Source organism: Nematocida ausubeli (assembly GCF_000738915.1).
Source record: "Nematocida ausubeli strain ERTm6 chromosome Unknown supercont2.3, whole genome shotgun sequence".
Taxonomy (NCBI): domain Eukaryota; kingdom Fungi; phylum Microsporidia; genus Nematocida; species Nematocida ausubeli.
Window position 1 is genome coordinate 550,005 of NW_026515636.1, and position 15,513 is coordinate 565,517.

The 15,513-nt window shown below is 32.3% G+C and overlaps 11 protein-coding genes across 11 annotated transcripts; 6 read left to right on the forward strand and 5 right to left on the reverse strand.

Annotated features, from left to right (window-relative positions):
- Positions 1–42: 42 nt before the first annotated feature.
- Positions 43–597, forward strand: NESG_01409 (uncharacterized protein; the record flags this gene model as incomplete). Its single annotated transcript, XM_053049039.1, has 1 exon — positions 43–597. The coding sequence occupies one exon, from the start codon at positions 43–45 to the stop codon at positions 595–597; it is 555 nt and encodes a 184-aa protein (XP_052904844.1).
- A 1,411-nt stretch (positions 598–2,008) lies between these two features.
- NESG_01410 (uncharacterized protein) lies at positions 2,009–2,305 on the forward strand (the record flags this gene model as incomplete). The annotated part of the gene is made up of 1 exon (XM_053049040.1): positions 2,009–2,305. One exon carries the CDS (start codon positions 2,009–2,011, stop codon positions 2,303–2,305), a length of 297 nt encoding a protein of 98 aa, XP_052904845.1.
- A 614-nt stretch (positions 2,306–2,919) lies between these two features.
- On the forward strand, positions 2,920–3,213 carry NESG_01411 (uncharacterized protein; the record flags this gene model as incomplete). Its single annotated transcript, XM_053049041.1, has 1 exon — positions 2,920–3,213. The coding sequence occupies one exon, from the start codon at positions 2,920–2,922 to the stop codon at positions 3,211–3,213; it is 294 nt and encodes a 97-aa protein (XP_052904846.1).
- A 587-nt stretch (positions 3,214–3,800) lies between these two features.
- On the reverse strand, positions 3,801–4,571 carry NESG_01412 (uncharacterized protein; the record flags this gene model as incomplete). Its single annotated transcript, XM_053049042.1, has 1 exon — positions 3,801–4,571. One exon carries the CDS (start codon positions 4,569–4,571, stop codon positions 3,801–3,803), a length of 771 nt encoding a protein of 256 aa, XP_052904847.1.
- An 883-nt stretch (positions 4,572–5,454) lies between these two features.
- Positions 5,455–7,623, reverse strand: NESG_01413 (uncharacterized protein; the record flags this gene model as incomplete). Its single annotated transcript, XM_053049043.1, has 1 exon — positions 5,455–7,623. One exon carries the CDS (start codon positions 7,621–7,623, stop codon positions 5,455–5,457), a length of 2,169 nt encoding a protein of 722 aa, XP_052904848.1.
- A 30-nt stretch (positions 7,624–7,653) lies between these two features.
- NESG_01414 (uncharacterized protein) lies at positions 7,654–8,022 on the forward strand (the record flags this gene model as incomplete). The annotated part of the gene is made up of 1 exon (XM_053049044.1): positions 7,654–8,022. One exon carries the CDS (start codon positions 7,654–7,656, stop codon positions 8,020–8,022), a length of 369 nt encoding a protein of 122 aa, XP_052904849.1.
- A 253-nt stretch (positions 8,023–8,275) lies between these two features.
- Positions 8,276–9,880, forward strand: NESG_01415 (uncharacterized protein; the record flags this gene model as incomplete). The annotated part of the gene is made up of 1 exon (XM_053049045.1): positions 8,276–9,880. One exon carries the CDS (start codon positions 8,276–8,278, stop codon positions 9,878–9,880), a length of 1,605 nt encoding a protein of 534 aa, XP_052904850.1.
- Positions 9,881–10,004: 124 nt separating this feature from the next.
- On the forward strand, positions 10,005–10,514 carry NESG_01416 (uncharacterized protein; the record flags this gene model as incomplete). Its single annotated transcript, XM_053049046.1, has 1 exon — positions 10,005–10,514. One exon carries the CDS (start codon positions 10,005–10,007, stop codon positions 10,512–10,514), a length of 510 nt encoding a protein of 169 aa, XP_052904851.1.
- Positions 10,515–11,495: 981 nt separating this feature from the next.
- On the reverse strand, positions 11,496–12,623 carry NESG_01417 (uncharacterized protein; the record flags this gene model as incomplete). Its single annotated transcript, XM_053049047.1, has 1 exon — positions 11,496–12,623. The coding sequence occupies one exon, from the start codon at positions 12,621–12,623 to the stop codon at positions 11,496–11,498; it is 1,128 nt and encodes a 375-aa protein (XP_052904852.1).
- Positions 12,624–13,635: 1,012 nt separating this feature from the next.
- NESG_01418 (uncharacterized protein) lies at positions 13,636–14,064 on the reverse strand (the record flags this gene model as incomplete). Its single annotated transcript, XM_053049048.1, has 1 exon — positions 13,636–14,064. The coding sequence occupies one exon, from the start codon at positions 14,062–14,064 to the stop codon at positions 13,636–13,638; it is 429 nt and encodes a 142-aa protein (XP_052904853.1).
- Positions 14,065–14,090: 26 nt separating this feature from the next.
- On the reverse strand, positions 14,091–15,011 carry NESG_01419 (uncharacterized protein; the record flags this gene model as incomplete). Its single annotated transcript, XM_053049049.1, has 1 exon — positions 14,091–15,011. The coding sequence occupies one exon, from the start codon at positions 15,009–15,011 to the stop codon at positions 14,091–14,093; it is 921 nt and encodes a 306-aa protein (XP_052904854.1).
- Between the last annotated feature and the right edge of the window lie 502 nt (positions 15,012–15,513).

Genomic DNA, 15,513 nt, shown 5'->3' on the forward strand with positions numbered 1-15,513 from the left:
TTAAAATTAATTATAAATAATTATTAAAATTGTTTTTTTATGATGAAGCTAGGGCTAGTGATCTTATGTATTGGAATATTCTTAGGGAATGTATTTGCACTGGGTGAAGGTGAAACTGAAATAAACAAAGAATCAGGACAAAGTGACCAGGGAATTAGTGAAGTAGGGTCTGATATAAATATTACTTTTGATGAATTATCCATAAGTGAAGTAGAAACACCTATTCTGACTGAAGAGAGCAGTGAAGACAAGAAGATCAAGCATGCTGAGAGTCTAGCAAGAATGAAGGCAATTGCAAAACTAACAAACATGGACCTGGATGTAGATGGAATCTTTGAAAAGATTGGTAAACACACTCTAACAGAGGAAGAATCCAAGTTAATCTACAAGGTTGATGAAGATATTGAAAGAATGGGTATTCCTGAGGATTCTGTTGTCTTAAAGACTATTTACACTGTACTCTTACAGGAAGAGAAATCATCTGGAAAGAAAGTAGCAACAAAACTTGTACTAGGAATGTACATCTATGAGAAGAAACAAGAGAATCCATTACTAAGGAAGACACCACAGATTCGTGTCTTTAACATTAATGAATAAATGATAAGTCTCATTGGAATGTAAGTCCTCTTTAGCAGGCACGAATTGTTTTTATACAAACTTTCATGCAGTTTATTGGTTTATAGTCAAACAAGGGGTAGATAGATAGTACTGGAGAGATAGGTAGATAGGAGATATATAGTAGATAAGGTAGTTATCAGAAAATAGTAGATAAGATAATAGTCAAAAATAATAGATAAGGTAGTTATCAGAAAATAATAGATAAGATAGTTGTCAAAAAATACTAGATAATAGATAAGAAATAGATAGATAGGATAGTTAAGAGAATAGATAGATAGTAGATAATACTGAAGAGATATTAGATAAGGTAGTTATAAGAAAATAATAGATAAGATAGTTGTTTGAAAATAATAGATAATAGATAAGAAATAGATAGATAGGATAGTTAAGAGATAGAATAGATAGATAAGGTATTTATCAAAGGGGTTTTATCTCATATACTCGAATATCTTTGTTCACTGTGATTTTTTATCTTTTTGTTGATTTTTTATCTTGTTGTTAAAATACAGTTATTTTTCGAATCTCACACTATAGTACTGATATACGAAGAATTCTTCTGAAAGGTTGAAAGGTGAAAGGTGAAAATATCTTAATGAGTACATTTGAGTCTAAAATTAATTATGAGATATTCTACTACATTTATTATTCTGTATGCCTTGATACTAGTGGGTATGTCAGTAGTATATTTCTTAGTATTAAGGAATATTTAATTAAGTATTTCTGCAGAAATATCAGTCTATTCTAGTATGCAGGTATTTGGTCTCCACTAAAAACTCAAATAATTATCATATACGTTGTATCTGTGACTAATATAATCTACTCTACTTATACACATACACTGCATATATAAACCATATTATTAGTACAGAAAAAGGCATAGAAATAATGAAGATACAAAGTGAAGTGAGTTAATAAGTAGATATAAATATAGTATAACTGTCAATCTATAGATGGCCTAAATTAAGAAGATAAGTTTAAATATAAATACAGTGTAATTTTAGTCTCTAGTTTGTTGTCAACTAGAAATTTAAAGACAAAAATTTATTTAAATAGAGTACTAGTACTACTAGTACTACTAGTAGAGAGACAACAATTACTAATAGACAAAATATAAACTAAAATAGAGATAAGATAATTAACAAACAAAACAAAAACAAACAGGAATAGAGATAAGATAATTAACAAATAAACATAGTAGTATTTAGTATATTACTGATAGACAGTAATATATGTGCTGTACGACACCAAATTTAATTAAATATTCGCATGAATACAAACAAAACAACAGTAATATGCTTGGGAAAACAACAATTCCATTGTTTAAAACAATATACATGTGATAATAGTGATATATTTAGTCTATAAATACAGAAGTAACATAGAAGACATAATGCCCAGATATATAACTGGTAGTTATATTAGTACATTTAGTGCTAATGAGCCACAGGGAAGTAGATTATTTGGTGAAGGAGGATATTATAATGAAGATGAAACTTCATCAAGGATGTATAAAATGAAAAGATGTTTATGGAAGGTATGTTCTAGTAATATAATGTGTGTTCTAGGTTATATAGCAGGGATTATTCTTATGATAGTACTGATTGGAGTATTTTTCTACCTAAATAGAATCAAAACCCCAAATACCGTTATAAATGGACTTAGTGAGAAATTAGACTTCTTGGGTTAATGGAAAATTCAAATAGTTCTACGAAGGAGTAGTTATAAAGGCAACAAAATTACTACTTTCTGTCCCTAAGATACAGTCTTTATACCATAAGATGCTCTATTTGTATTATAAGACAGGAAATGATTGAATTTATGCTACATATTCACATAAATATCAATAATATTTCATTCCTGCAGGATATTTCCAGCTAGACACAATAGACAGCAGAAGTAAATTATTTTTGTTGTCGTCTTCTCTTCTACTACTACTACTACTAGTAGTAATTTTAAATAAATTTTCATTTTTAAATTTCCAGTCGACAACAATTACTAATAGACAAAATATAAACTAGAATGAAAATATGAATTAATTAACAAACAAAACATAAACAAAGAAGCATAAATAGATTAATAATTAATATATCACAAACAAACATAGTAGTATTTAGTATATTTCTATCTTAAAGTGACTAATTAGTGCTCTTAAAACAATAAATTTAATTAAATATTCACATAAAAACAAACAAAACAACAGTTAATATACTCTAAAGAAGAATAATTATGCCATTCTAAACAATATACACATAATAATAGTGATATTTAGTCTATAAATAAAGAAGTAACATAGAAGACATAATGGTCAGAGAAGAAAAAAAGAGAGAAAGTGCCATATTTAATGAAGATGAGAATATTATATTATTCCCTATGGCTGGTGCACATTATGATGATGATGAAACTCCATCAAGAATATATAAAGTGAAAAGTTCTTTATCAAAGTTCTGCTCTAGTAATATAATGTGTGCTGTTGGTTGTATATTAGTAATTATTTTTGTAATAGTAATACTTGGGATAATTCTATATCTAAATAGAACCAGATATGAAATTACTTTTATAAATAGACTCAGTGAGAAATTAGACTTCTTTGGTTAATGGAAAATAAAATTCAAATAGTTCTATGAAGGAGTAGTTTATAAAGGTAGCAATTACTACTGTCCATAATATATAAGGTATTTATACTACAGAGTGTCTTATTTGTATTATAAGACAGAAACAATAAAATATTTCAGTCAGAAGACACTAATATAAATATTGATAGAAGTTGTTAAAGGGGTTTTATTTTTACCATATACACGAATATCTTTGGTGACTGTGATTCTTTGTCTTTTTGTTGAATATTTCTATTGAGAATATTTTACTCTGGTTCTATTAATATTTTCACACTATTAGTCTTCTAGTATACGGAAGAATTCTTCTGAAGAGTGAGTTTATCATTGATGTACTTTGGTCACAGAGTTAATGAAAGTGAGAATTTTCCCACAGTAAAAGGTGAATATTTGTTATCTCAGTGTAATTTATACGTACTCTATATCTTATATTCAGAAATAGTTAAACTTTAGTATTTATTTATACTCAATTACTTATGTAGTATTTCTTATAAACCAACAAGATAATAAATGACTTAATTAATCTGTTGGAAATAATATGTAATTAGACTAAGTCAGGTGTATAGTACTATTTCATGCAGAATCCTCTGACTCTGGATTCTTTATACCAATATATTCCATGAAATACTTTTTGTTGTATATATATAGAAATAATCCACCTAGGAATAAAATGAAGAAAATTAGTCCAATGGCTATTGCTAAATAACAGAAAAATAGTACAATTAAAGATAGTAGCCTTTTCATTGATGAGCAATCACATGTTAAGGATTTATCTACTACCTTAATTTTATCACTTATTTTTGAGTCTGTTGTAATCTCGTATATATCACTCATGCTTTCACGTGATCTTTGAATATTCTTCTTATATGCACTAGTACTTAGTGTATTTTGTGCTGATTTTGTCTTTATTACACCAGATACAGATGGATTTTCTGATACTTTTTTATCACTAAGCCTATGGATGGAATGACTTCTAGTGGGAATATTATCGATGGTATTTTTAGACAGACGGTCTCCCATTTCTATATACGGGTTACTGTCATCTTGTGAGGTACTTGCTAGATTCTCTGCTTTGTATGACTTTTTTAGGTTTGGTTTTGGGTTCACTTCCAATGACTCTGAGTCAGATTTGCAAGACCTGGTTAAAGAAAGTTCATTTTGTTCTTCTACAGATAAGATATTTTGAGTATTTTTATCTTTAATATCTGTAGATCCTTCTATACCAAGGGTATTATCTAAATATTTTAGTGCTTTTCCTTCATTTTCTTCTAGTTTTCTACTAAGTCTTTTTTCTCTTTCTTGAACTGCCTTTGAAATATCCAGTTTAAGTTGTCTAGGATCCATATTAAATATTTTAATTTTAGATTATATAAGCAGCAATCATAATCTTAGATTAAGTATTACAGTGAGTAGTCAATCTGATGTTCACTTTTCCTCCTGGAAATATTACTATTTTTCTTCTAATTTTTCACCTATTTATAGACTATTTAGTCATTAATATACGAATAAATATGATATAAACTACAGTGGAAGTATGAGTTAATGAAGTATAAGTTAATTAATGACAAAGTGAATTTCTTATAGAGAGTCATTATTATACTAGTTTATTTGTGAATTAAATTCTTTAATTATCTTGGTTTTAATTAACTTTGGGATTAAACTAAACTAATTAATGTCATGTTTAGTGTAAACAAGCACAAATATATTTAATTAAATTTAACGGTTTTATTAGATATAACCCGAAGTCAATTTATAATCTACTGTATTAACAAATATACTACAATTATATCTAGTCTATAACCAGAATTACTAAAATACACGTACTCTTGTCTTTGCATAAATTCATGTTTATGTTCATATTTATAAAGAGAAGCATAAGAGGGTTAAACAGATAATAGAGATATATGTATACTTTTGTGTAGTATTAGAGTACTTCCAGGAATACTTATGTATTATATTGTCACAAATGGTTTAGTATAAAGAGTAAAAGGAATAAAATAGTTTAGTATAAAGACTGAAATTGTACAGAATAAAATTTAAAAATAATTTAGTTCAAAGACTGAAGGGAATAAAATTCACTTTGAAAAGACTAAAATTTAAAAATAGTTTACTATAGAGACTAAAAGGAATAGAATAGTTTAGTATAAAGACTGAGCTTGTACAAAGCCCAAAACTCACAACTATTAAGATGTATAAAAGAGTAAACCTGTACAGAGTAGATTGTTTATTATTCTCGGCTTATGAGGTCAAACAGAATATTCTTTACTACGTCATTATCCGGGAGTATTTTGACTGTCTGCTTGCTTAGTGCACTTGATATTTCAATTGCCTTTACTTTTTCTGTCTCTGACAGTAAGTACTTCAGCAGTGATACTTTGCTTAGTAGGTCTAAGTATCTTTGAAGGGTGTCCTTTTTCTCTTTCAGTGGAGTCTGTGGGTCACCTGTGCTTAAAGACTCTAAAACAACAGAGAGTGCATCTAGTAGTAAATTAGTCTCAGTGTATACTGTGTTCTGTCTGCTCTCAAACCAATAGATTATTTGGTCATTGAAAACCTTCCAGTGTTTTACCTTTGAGATAACCTGTGGGTAAACGGAAAAAACTGCAGAATAATTATTTCTAAAGTACTCGTAGAAGAAGACGTGCAGATACTGTGCATCTTCTAAATTTGTCTGTTCAGAGTAGAATCTCTGCACTAATCTCTGCAGTAATTCTTTTGTTTGGTCTTCTGTGCAGAGACCTGTTAGAAGGATTTTTGTGATAGATTTATCCTGAAGCAAAAACTCTGTTGTTTTTACAATTTCAAAAACTAGATTAAAAATATCTGTTTTTTCCCTAAAAATAATTGCTAGATCAACTAGTGCACACAATGCACTCTGTGAATTCTGTTTGGCCAGTGATAGCAACTGCTCTAATGCATCTGTACTCTGATTCTTCTCACAGGCACAAAGAACCTGTAGCCTAATACAACACTCTTTTATCTCTGCATCAGAAGAGAAAATTGCTGTTTTTGATTTTTCTTCAATCAGTTGGAAAACTGAAGGGAATTTTCCAATTGGAAGCTCCTTTGACTTCATCAGAGACTCAGCAAATAGAAGCTGTGTTCTTTCTTTTCCCACAGAAAGTGCCTTAATGTAGAATTTGTCATTTTCTGATCCACTACATGCTTTTATGATCATTTTGCAGACGGAGTCAACTACGCCTTGGAGTAAATCCACAGGCTGAGACAAGATGTAAAGTGCACATTTAACAAGAAGATTTCTTTCACTGCCCTGGAATACATCGTAATATTCCAGGAGTGCAAATAATGCATGGACTAAAGTCCCTTCATACTGGTCATCTACTCCCACAGAACAAGCAGCATCTGCAATTGACTTCAGAAGGACAGCCATGTCAGGCAGTGAGATTGTGTCTCTTCCTCTCTCTTTATCAATGTGCTCCAGTGAGACCCACATGAGAAATAGAAGAGATGGAGTGGCTCTCTCCAAGAATTCTTCATTAAAACCATCTGCATATTCGTATCTTTTCATTAATTCTGCAAGTACTCTCTCTAATGACTTATTATTTCTGTTCTCCAAATAGAATGCGTTAGTGAATAACTCGTACTTCCCATGGAATATTTCCTCGAAAATTATCTCAATTCTTTCCATACTTTTTTTTCTAATCTCTTCAACCCTTTCTTCCTCTAGAGATTGCAGTAGTGAAGACTTTTGTTCTAGATTTAAATCTTTTTCCCATGGGATAACTGATAATTTACTTGTAGCAAAGACCATTCTGACTCCTTCATTTACATCTGCTGCCCTGCTTATAATTGCATCTATTGTGCTTTTATTAACCACAATATATTGAAGAACTAATTTGCGAACTTCTGCTGATGCGTCGTACCGTAGAAGGTCTTTAAAGAGTTTGTAAAATTGTAAGCCATTTTCAACTGCAGTCTCCTGGTACTTTGCTGCTATCCTAATTGCCTGTATCCTTACATTTACCTCTTTATCAAACAGTTTTTCACCAATTTTTATCTTAACGATCTCCCAAAGACGTGGACTAACACTGTCTAAGTGCTCTATACAGCTCCAAAGTAAGGATAAACTATTATACCGAACATGTTTTAGCTTTGAGTCTAGTCCACGCACTAAATACTTAATTAAATTATGCATGAAATTTCTCCCAATTTTCATATGCTTCAGTCTCTTCATTAACTCATTCATGAACTGAAGAAGACTCTTTGGAAGGTCACCCTTCTTGCATCCTATGATTATGCTGGTGCACTCACAGAATTCCTTAAATATGTCAGTCGTATCACCCTCCAATATTAATTGTTCCAGTTGCTGCAGTGCCTCCTTGGACTCCTGGATTTTCTCTGTCTGCACTGTATTCAACAGACTCCCAACACGCATAAAAATAAATGAAATCTTGAAAAATTTACAATGTCAGACCAAGAAAGCAGGGAAACATACGGAAGTGATGACAAGACATTTGAAGAGCACCAAGAAGAAATACTATTAGAAGAAGCAGATGTAGATGGAAGGATCAAAGAACCAGAGCAGGAGGCTGAGAAACGGTATACTTCACCAATTATGACTAAATTTGAGCGTGCTAAGATACTTGGTATCCGGGCACAGCAGATAAGCATGTCTGCCCCAATTATGGTTGAGTATGGGGATGAAACAGATCCTGTTGAAATTGCAAAGAAAGAACTAAAAGAGAAGAAGACTCCATTAATTGTACTAAGAAGACTACCTGATAATACGTATGAGAAGTGGGCAGTTAAAGACCTTATTAATTTCTATGACTAAAGCACTCAATATAGATAGTTTATGTACCCTGTGATAGTCTATATAGAATATTTTATGAGTGAATTTTCACTAAGCCAGATAGTTTTAATCTATAAATATACAGTAGAAATTAGATGTAATATATATACAGTAGTATACGTATGAATAAGAATATCTTTTATATCTGTATTTCTGCATATTTTCAGACTAAAATATACAATATTCTACTATATGTTAAGTAAAGAGTGCAAAGTAATTTTATAATTAGTTTTTTATGAACAAAGTAGAGGCAGTAATAAGAATACGGCCATTATCCACTCAGGAGAAGGACAGGGGAACAAAACAAGGCTGGTGCAGAATAGGGGACAGAGGCATAATACAACACTTGAATGCCCAGGGTCAAGAGGTTTCAGCACAGACATTACTGTTTGATTGGGTCTTTGGTGAAGACTCCAAGAATGAAGACGTATTCACCCATATAAATAGTACAGTAGATGAGTCACTGTATGGTGTGAATGTATGTATAATTGCATATGGACAGACATCCTCTGGTAAGACACACACTATGAAGGGTGTTCTACCAGGTGGCTACTACACGGAAATGAGTGAGAACAGAAATGAAAATGTACATAAGTCATTGAATATAGAAAGAAATGGGACAGGATGCGGTAATGACCCGGGTGTAATACCCAGGTCACTCGATTGGATATTCAGTAAAAAGACACAGCACAGGATAAGTCTGTCTTACGTTGAAGTTTATAATGAGAATATTTATGACTTACTGGGTGATCCATCAGAGGCACTACAGATACGTGAGTCTGCAGATGGAGATGTCTATATTAAAGATGTCTCTGAGATAGAAGTAATGACAAAATATGATGCAGCCTTATTATTCCGTAAGGGAAATGCAATTAGAAAGGTCTCTGCCACAAGGATGAACAGAGAGAGTAGTAGGAGTCATGCAGTCCTTAAGCTAACAATAAGACAGAAAGGGATAAGGTCTACTTTGGTTTTTGTGGATCTGGCTGGATCTGAAAGAGTCAGTACAGCGCACACCTCAGGGACAACACTGAAGGAAGGTGCCTGCATAAATAAGAGTCTTCTGGCATTGACAAGCGTAATCTCAAAGTTATCCAAGAAGAACCCACATATTCCTTACAGAGATGCAAAACTAACAAGAATTTTACAACCGTCATTTTCAGGTGCATCAAAAACTGTTTTGATTTGTGCAATTTCACCAACACCTGCCTGCATAGATGAGACTATTTCAACACTCTCATTAGCAAGTAGAGCCAGAAATATAGAGATTAAGCCAACACAGAAACCACAGGTCAGAAAAGAACCTAAAATAAACCACATGAGAATGCAAGAAATTCAAGCTACAGTTGAATTAGCTAAAAGAACTATCACAGATATCAGGAAAGACCTTAAATCTGCTGAGTCAATTATCTCATCAATACCCTGGATTAAGAATTCCTCCTTAAATGACCATATATTTGCTGCAAGTATGCTTACTAGTATACTAGCAGAGATAAAAGACACAAAAAGAGAACATACAGATAAAGTAGCCCAATTAGCAGCATCTGTACAGTACTTACTAAAGCAAGAGAAGTACATCTCACAGTTAATTGCACCAGCCCCAGATGCAGCAATCCTTCTTGAGCACCTGGCAGAAGGAGATGCACTAATTCAAAGACAAAAAGAAGAAATAGAACAGCTTAAGAAGAGTAAACACATTGATGAGACAAATATCTCAATGGCAATGGAAATGGACAGGCTTAAAAAGGCAACAGACCGAGAGAAAAGAATTCTTCAACTGAAAATAGCCCAATTAAAGTCACAAATCAAGACACAAGGATCACCAGACACCACAGAATAAAACAATGCATAAATATATCTATATATATAATAATGCACAAATATACAACTCATAGGAATATCGCATATCTTAGTCTATACTAACGGAAACAAAAGAATAAAAATTATTTTTTTTTATTACCACCATGCATATGAAAGAATACAAAGTACTCGCTTCTGAGAAACCATCTGCAGCCAACCCAGTGCCACAGATCTTTGCAAACAATGTTTTCGCCCCAAATGAAATCATTGCAAGAAGCAAAACATTCAACTTATTAAGAAAGCAGTACAAAATCAAGCTTGCCACTGGTGTGGTTTTGAAGATGGAGGAAGTACCACAGCACAATGACGGAAAAGTAAGAACTTTTGGTGTCAGAGCAGCATACATAATCAAGAGAAAGACTGTCAATGTTCATAAGGAAATTAGAGCATTAAGCAGAGCAGAGGCTGTATTCAGCTTATGGCAGGACCTTAGAAGCAGACACAGCGTAAGACCAGAGACAGTTGGAATTATTGAGGTAACTGAGATAGCCACAAAGGACATCACCAGCAAAGAACTCTTACAAATTGCAACAAACCCAAGATACCCACTCTTTGACAAGAGAATTCCACTCAGTGACCCATCCTGCAAAGTAGTTGCACTTGACAGAGCATAAATAAATTTATACTTTCAACTTAACCTTACCACCAGCCCACAGCATCACAGGATATAGAGTATTAGTCTGCTGCCTGGCATCACTCAAGAGTCTTTCACTGCACAGAACAAAATAACCGAAAATATCACAAAATACCACATGTTTATGAATACTTTTTAGAATACACAAGTCACTGCATACTGATTAGTCTATAATACACTGGAATATGCTTAGTCTTAGTGTACCTGTATATAACACGTTAGATAATTTAATTCGGGTTATTTTTAGTCACATGGATTGCGTAGATAATCAGTGTATAGTGTATTATAGACTAATTAGTGTCTAGTGTATTATAGACTAATCAGTATATTACAAAATATTTTCTACTGTAGTACAGACTAAGTATCACTGTATAGTGTAGTATAGACTAATTACTGCCTAATTCTTTGTATTACAATATAATTACTGTCTACTGTATTACAGACTAATTACTGTCTAGTATTCTATAGAATAATATTTTTTATTGTCGACAAGAAATTTAAAAATGAAATTTATTTAAAATTACTACTAGTAGTAGTAGTAGTAGAGACAACAACAAAAATAATACACTGTCTAGTACTATATAGACTAACTATCACTGTCCAGTGTATTATAGACTAATTACTACTGTCTAGTACTACGATATAGACTAATCAATTTATAGTGCATTATAGACTAATTGTTGCTGCCTAGTAGTATATGAAAACAATAACTTCACTGCCTAGTACTATATGAAAATAATTACTACTGTCTAGTGGACTATAGACTAATTATCACTGCCTTAGTGTATTATAGACCAATTCCTCACAACATAACAATTTCACTACCTTAGTGCTTTACAACATAATAATCTCACCACCTCACTGCCTTAGTACTGCCTTATTACTGCCTTATTAGTACAAAATCTTAAACTGCCATGAACCTGGTATAATTCAACGGATACTTCAATTAATAAGATATTTATTAGTCTATAACACAGCACAGCTCAACTTGGAAGACAAGCACTGAGTTTGGTGGTATACCACCAACTCTAACAGATCCATACCCTAGATGAGGTGGTATTGTTATGGTCCTTTTGCTTCCAACGTGCATTCCTTCTATTCCAAGCTCAAGTCCCCTGATTATCTGGCCATCTCCCATTCTAAAGACAAGACCTGATGACTTGTTCTTCTCAACCATCTTGTTATTCACAAATAACGTATATTTTATCTTTACTTTATCTGTCTTCTGTGCTACCTTCTTTTGTTTTGACTTGAAAGTATCAACTATCTTTATGTCCTTCAAGTCCTTTTGTCTCTCAGCTAATTTCTTCTCTTCTTTTGAGAGTTTCTTCTCTGGGGTATTTAATTCTTGGGGTGATCTTCCTGGTGTTTTGTTCTTTTTTGCTACTCCCATGATGTGCTCCATCTTCTCGTCTGATATAAAGTCATTATCATTTATTTCTTCACTCTCTTCTGTATCCTCGCAGTCACATTCTTCAAAGGGTAACCCGCATTCGTAACAGTCTTCTTCCTCTGAATCTTCTTCTGGTGCTGCATACCCTACTATTTCTACTTCTCCCTTGCCAACTATAAATAACTGAAGTTCTGCATCTTCAAAGGTCTCCAAGGATATTTCTGCTGTCTCTATCCTGTTAGGCACAAGATTAGCTAAGGTTATTTCTTCTCCATTCACTAAAAGACATAAAGACAGTCTCTCTGAGGCACAAGAAACAATGGATACTAAGCTATATACTGTAGGACCAGTCACTAAAACCTTCTCATGCTCCTTTATTCTTAGTGTAACCAAAGAAGTAGTCTCACTTGGGGCCTTCTCATATTCACTCTCTAAATATGAGATATGAACTGCATTGTTCGTTGTAGATGACAACTTAAATATTTCCCCAGGCTGAAGAATTGTATTAGCTACAATACTCTCATTGACACCAGGAACAAGTGTACATAGTATTATTCTATTCCCATGGACATCTTCTGCAATTAAAGATGTTTTTGTCTTTGATCCATCCTTTTTTATCAAAGTGAAATCATTAAGAAGGGTTTCAGTTGATGTTTTAAAGACTGTCTCTCCTAGTACTTCTATTCCTTTATGCATGTATAAATTTTTTAAATATTCATATTTATAAAAATGCCGTTATAAATAATATATTTCATACAGTATATTAGTGCATATTAGTGTATTAGTATATATTAGTATATTGATTATTTATCTATTTCCCCATATCCTGTCAATATTATATCCATTGTATACTATTATAACCCGAAATATAAATTTATAATATTTCTACTAGAAATAGTCGTATTTCATGTAGTATTACAGTGTATTAGTGTATATTAGTATGTATTAGTATATATTACAGTGTATTAGTATGGTAAAATACTCACTTTCATTAAATCTGTGACTAAAGTGCGACTAAATTGCATCAATGATTAATGCACTCTTCCAGAAGATTCCTGGTATACCAGAGACTGACTATATAATAGTAAAATAGTAAGAACAATTCAAGGAAGAAGGAATATGTCAACAGTAAGAAATACATCCATTAAGTACACAAAAGATAACAGTCACCAACCTTAGAATTACAAAAATAATACTCCCTTGACAACTACCCCTATTAGAGTCTAAAATACTACTATTCCCAGACTAGCTAGTCACCCTCCTTTAGTCACGTCAGTATTACAGTGTATTAGTATATAAGAATAGATGGTTTCAACAAGAAATAATAATTATCCCATATACCCCATATACTCCATATATCATATACTCCATATACCATACTACTACGCCCATGGTTCTAGAATATTTAATTATAATTCATTGATATTCTCATAGTCTAGTACTCTCACATACACATTCATTAATTCTCACTAATTAATATTCTAGTATATTACCATAATTATTAGTATAAATATACACTCATATATATTAATATACTTTAGTCACACTGTCTTATTCACTAAATAGTTTAAATCCTTCTGTCTCTATAAGAATATATAAGAATAATTTACGAAGAGACCATTCCCTTCTGTACTAGAATGAATTTCCTATGGATTTTATTTTTTTGCTAAATTGACTACTACAGAACAATTGTACACTATAGAGACTATTATCGAATGAATCTTTGCTTAATCTCCTTTATCTTTGTGTCTTTGTAATCGATGGTTTTATTGAGGTAGTACCTTTCTTCTTCTACTTTTAGTCTTTCTTCCATTACAATTAGCTCATTGAAAGAATCTTCTTCTGAGCAAAGAATATTTGCTAGGGTACTTAATGTCTCTGTCATATCCTGTAGATCAGATACTCTATTTACACTACTATATATTAAGTCATCGTATGTTTGGGATAGAAATATATGGTAGGGAATGAGTGAGTCATAAGCACTTGTGATACTTGTGAATGGTTCTATTCTTGGATTTAGCACTTTATCTTGATCCCTTTTGAGTGCTTTAAGAATAATATCTTTATTTAACGGCGGATTCAAACGGTGTAAAATATTTTCTGTCGGAATACTTGTCTCATACACATTTTCATGCATAAATAAAAGTTTTAATTCCATTTTATTTAACAGTGCAGTGAAAGATACTTTTCAGGGTAGATGGCACTCTCAGGTATCTCAGGCGGAGTATATTCACCGTATGAGTCCTTGCCACGTATTGAGACTGGTCTTAATATTCTTGTGGTACCACCACCTTTTATTGCCACATTAATTACCATGTTGTAAGAAATTGAAAAAAAGTCATTTCTTGATGTCTCTGAAGGAACAGTTTCATCTACTAATAGACTTATTTTTCCGTTTATTTCTGTTGTCTTACATGGAAATAGTAGGGTAATTGGGTTTATTGCATCTGTGAATGAACATAAATTCATTTCTAAATAGCACTCTATCTTCCCTATTGATGCCCCTGGGCTTAGAGAAATTTCCAGTGAATGAGTCTTACCTGCGTACAGGACTGAGTCATGTACTATGAATATTTCTGTGGATTTATTACCAAAGCAAAGACAGTTATTTATCTGGTGCTTATAATTTATCTTCTGAATATTCTCTAGGACTGGTTCTATAAGATGTATTTCCCGGGTGTATTTTGCTACTGGCTTAAATATCCCGTATATTTTCACTTCGCACCTGCTTATGTACTTATTCAAGGCGTAAATATTTTTTGTCTGGGTGATTTTCTTGTACTCAATTGTGGCTCCTTCATCAGAGACCATTCTAAAATTGAAGGGAAATGTGTGTACTCCTGGGAGCATTCTCTTTGTTCTATTTCCGTATATAATAAACCTGCCTAAATGTCTTGTTGCTCTTTCATTTGAGACTAATTTACTGTTGACTTCATCCACTTTAATTTCAGATTCTTTGTCGATTGTCAGGATAATGCTTTCAATTGAAATAACACTTGGGATCTGTAGGGTTATGTATCCTGAGATAAGTTCCCCTGCAGAATATGCCTTCTTACAATAAAATATACCAACTAGACAAACCATATCTCTTCTCACCCAACATACTATATAGAATAATCCTGCCAATCCACACCTTCCATAAGTACCCAATAGAATGCAGATGGAATTAGCGAATTGCACAGGAATAAACCAGAATCATCAGAATATCTCACTACTACGCAGTTATAATCTGCTATAAAATAGATTAATACAGTATATTTTTGTAATAAAATTATCTTAATTTCAGGAATTTCTTATCAACAAAGATTAAAAAGTCTTCACTATCTCAAGATCAGAAATTCACTATAAATACAGATTAAATTCTACTGAGAACAAGAAATAAATGACAGAGGCACTTACTAAAAAATCAAAGAGAAATTAGAAGAAACAGTCCCAGTGACAGACCCAGGACATGAATAAAAGTCCTTCTTTGAATAAGATATTATTTCTATTGGGTTATTACCCCCAGGCTATGATACTTTAGCTATTTTGGCACGTCAATTTTAATAAAGAGTGAATAATTAAGGTCTTAGATTTATTTGAGTAC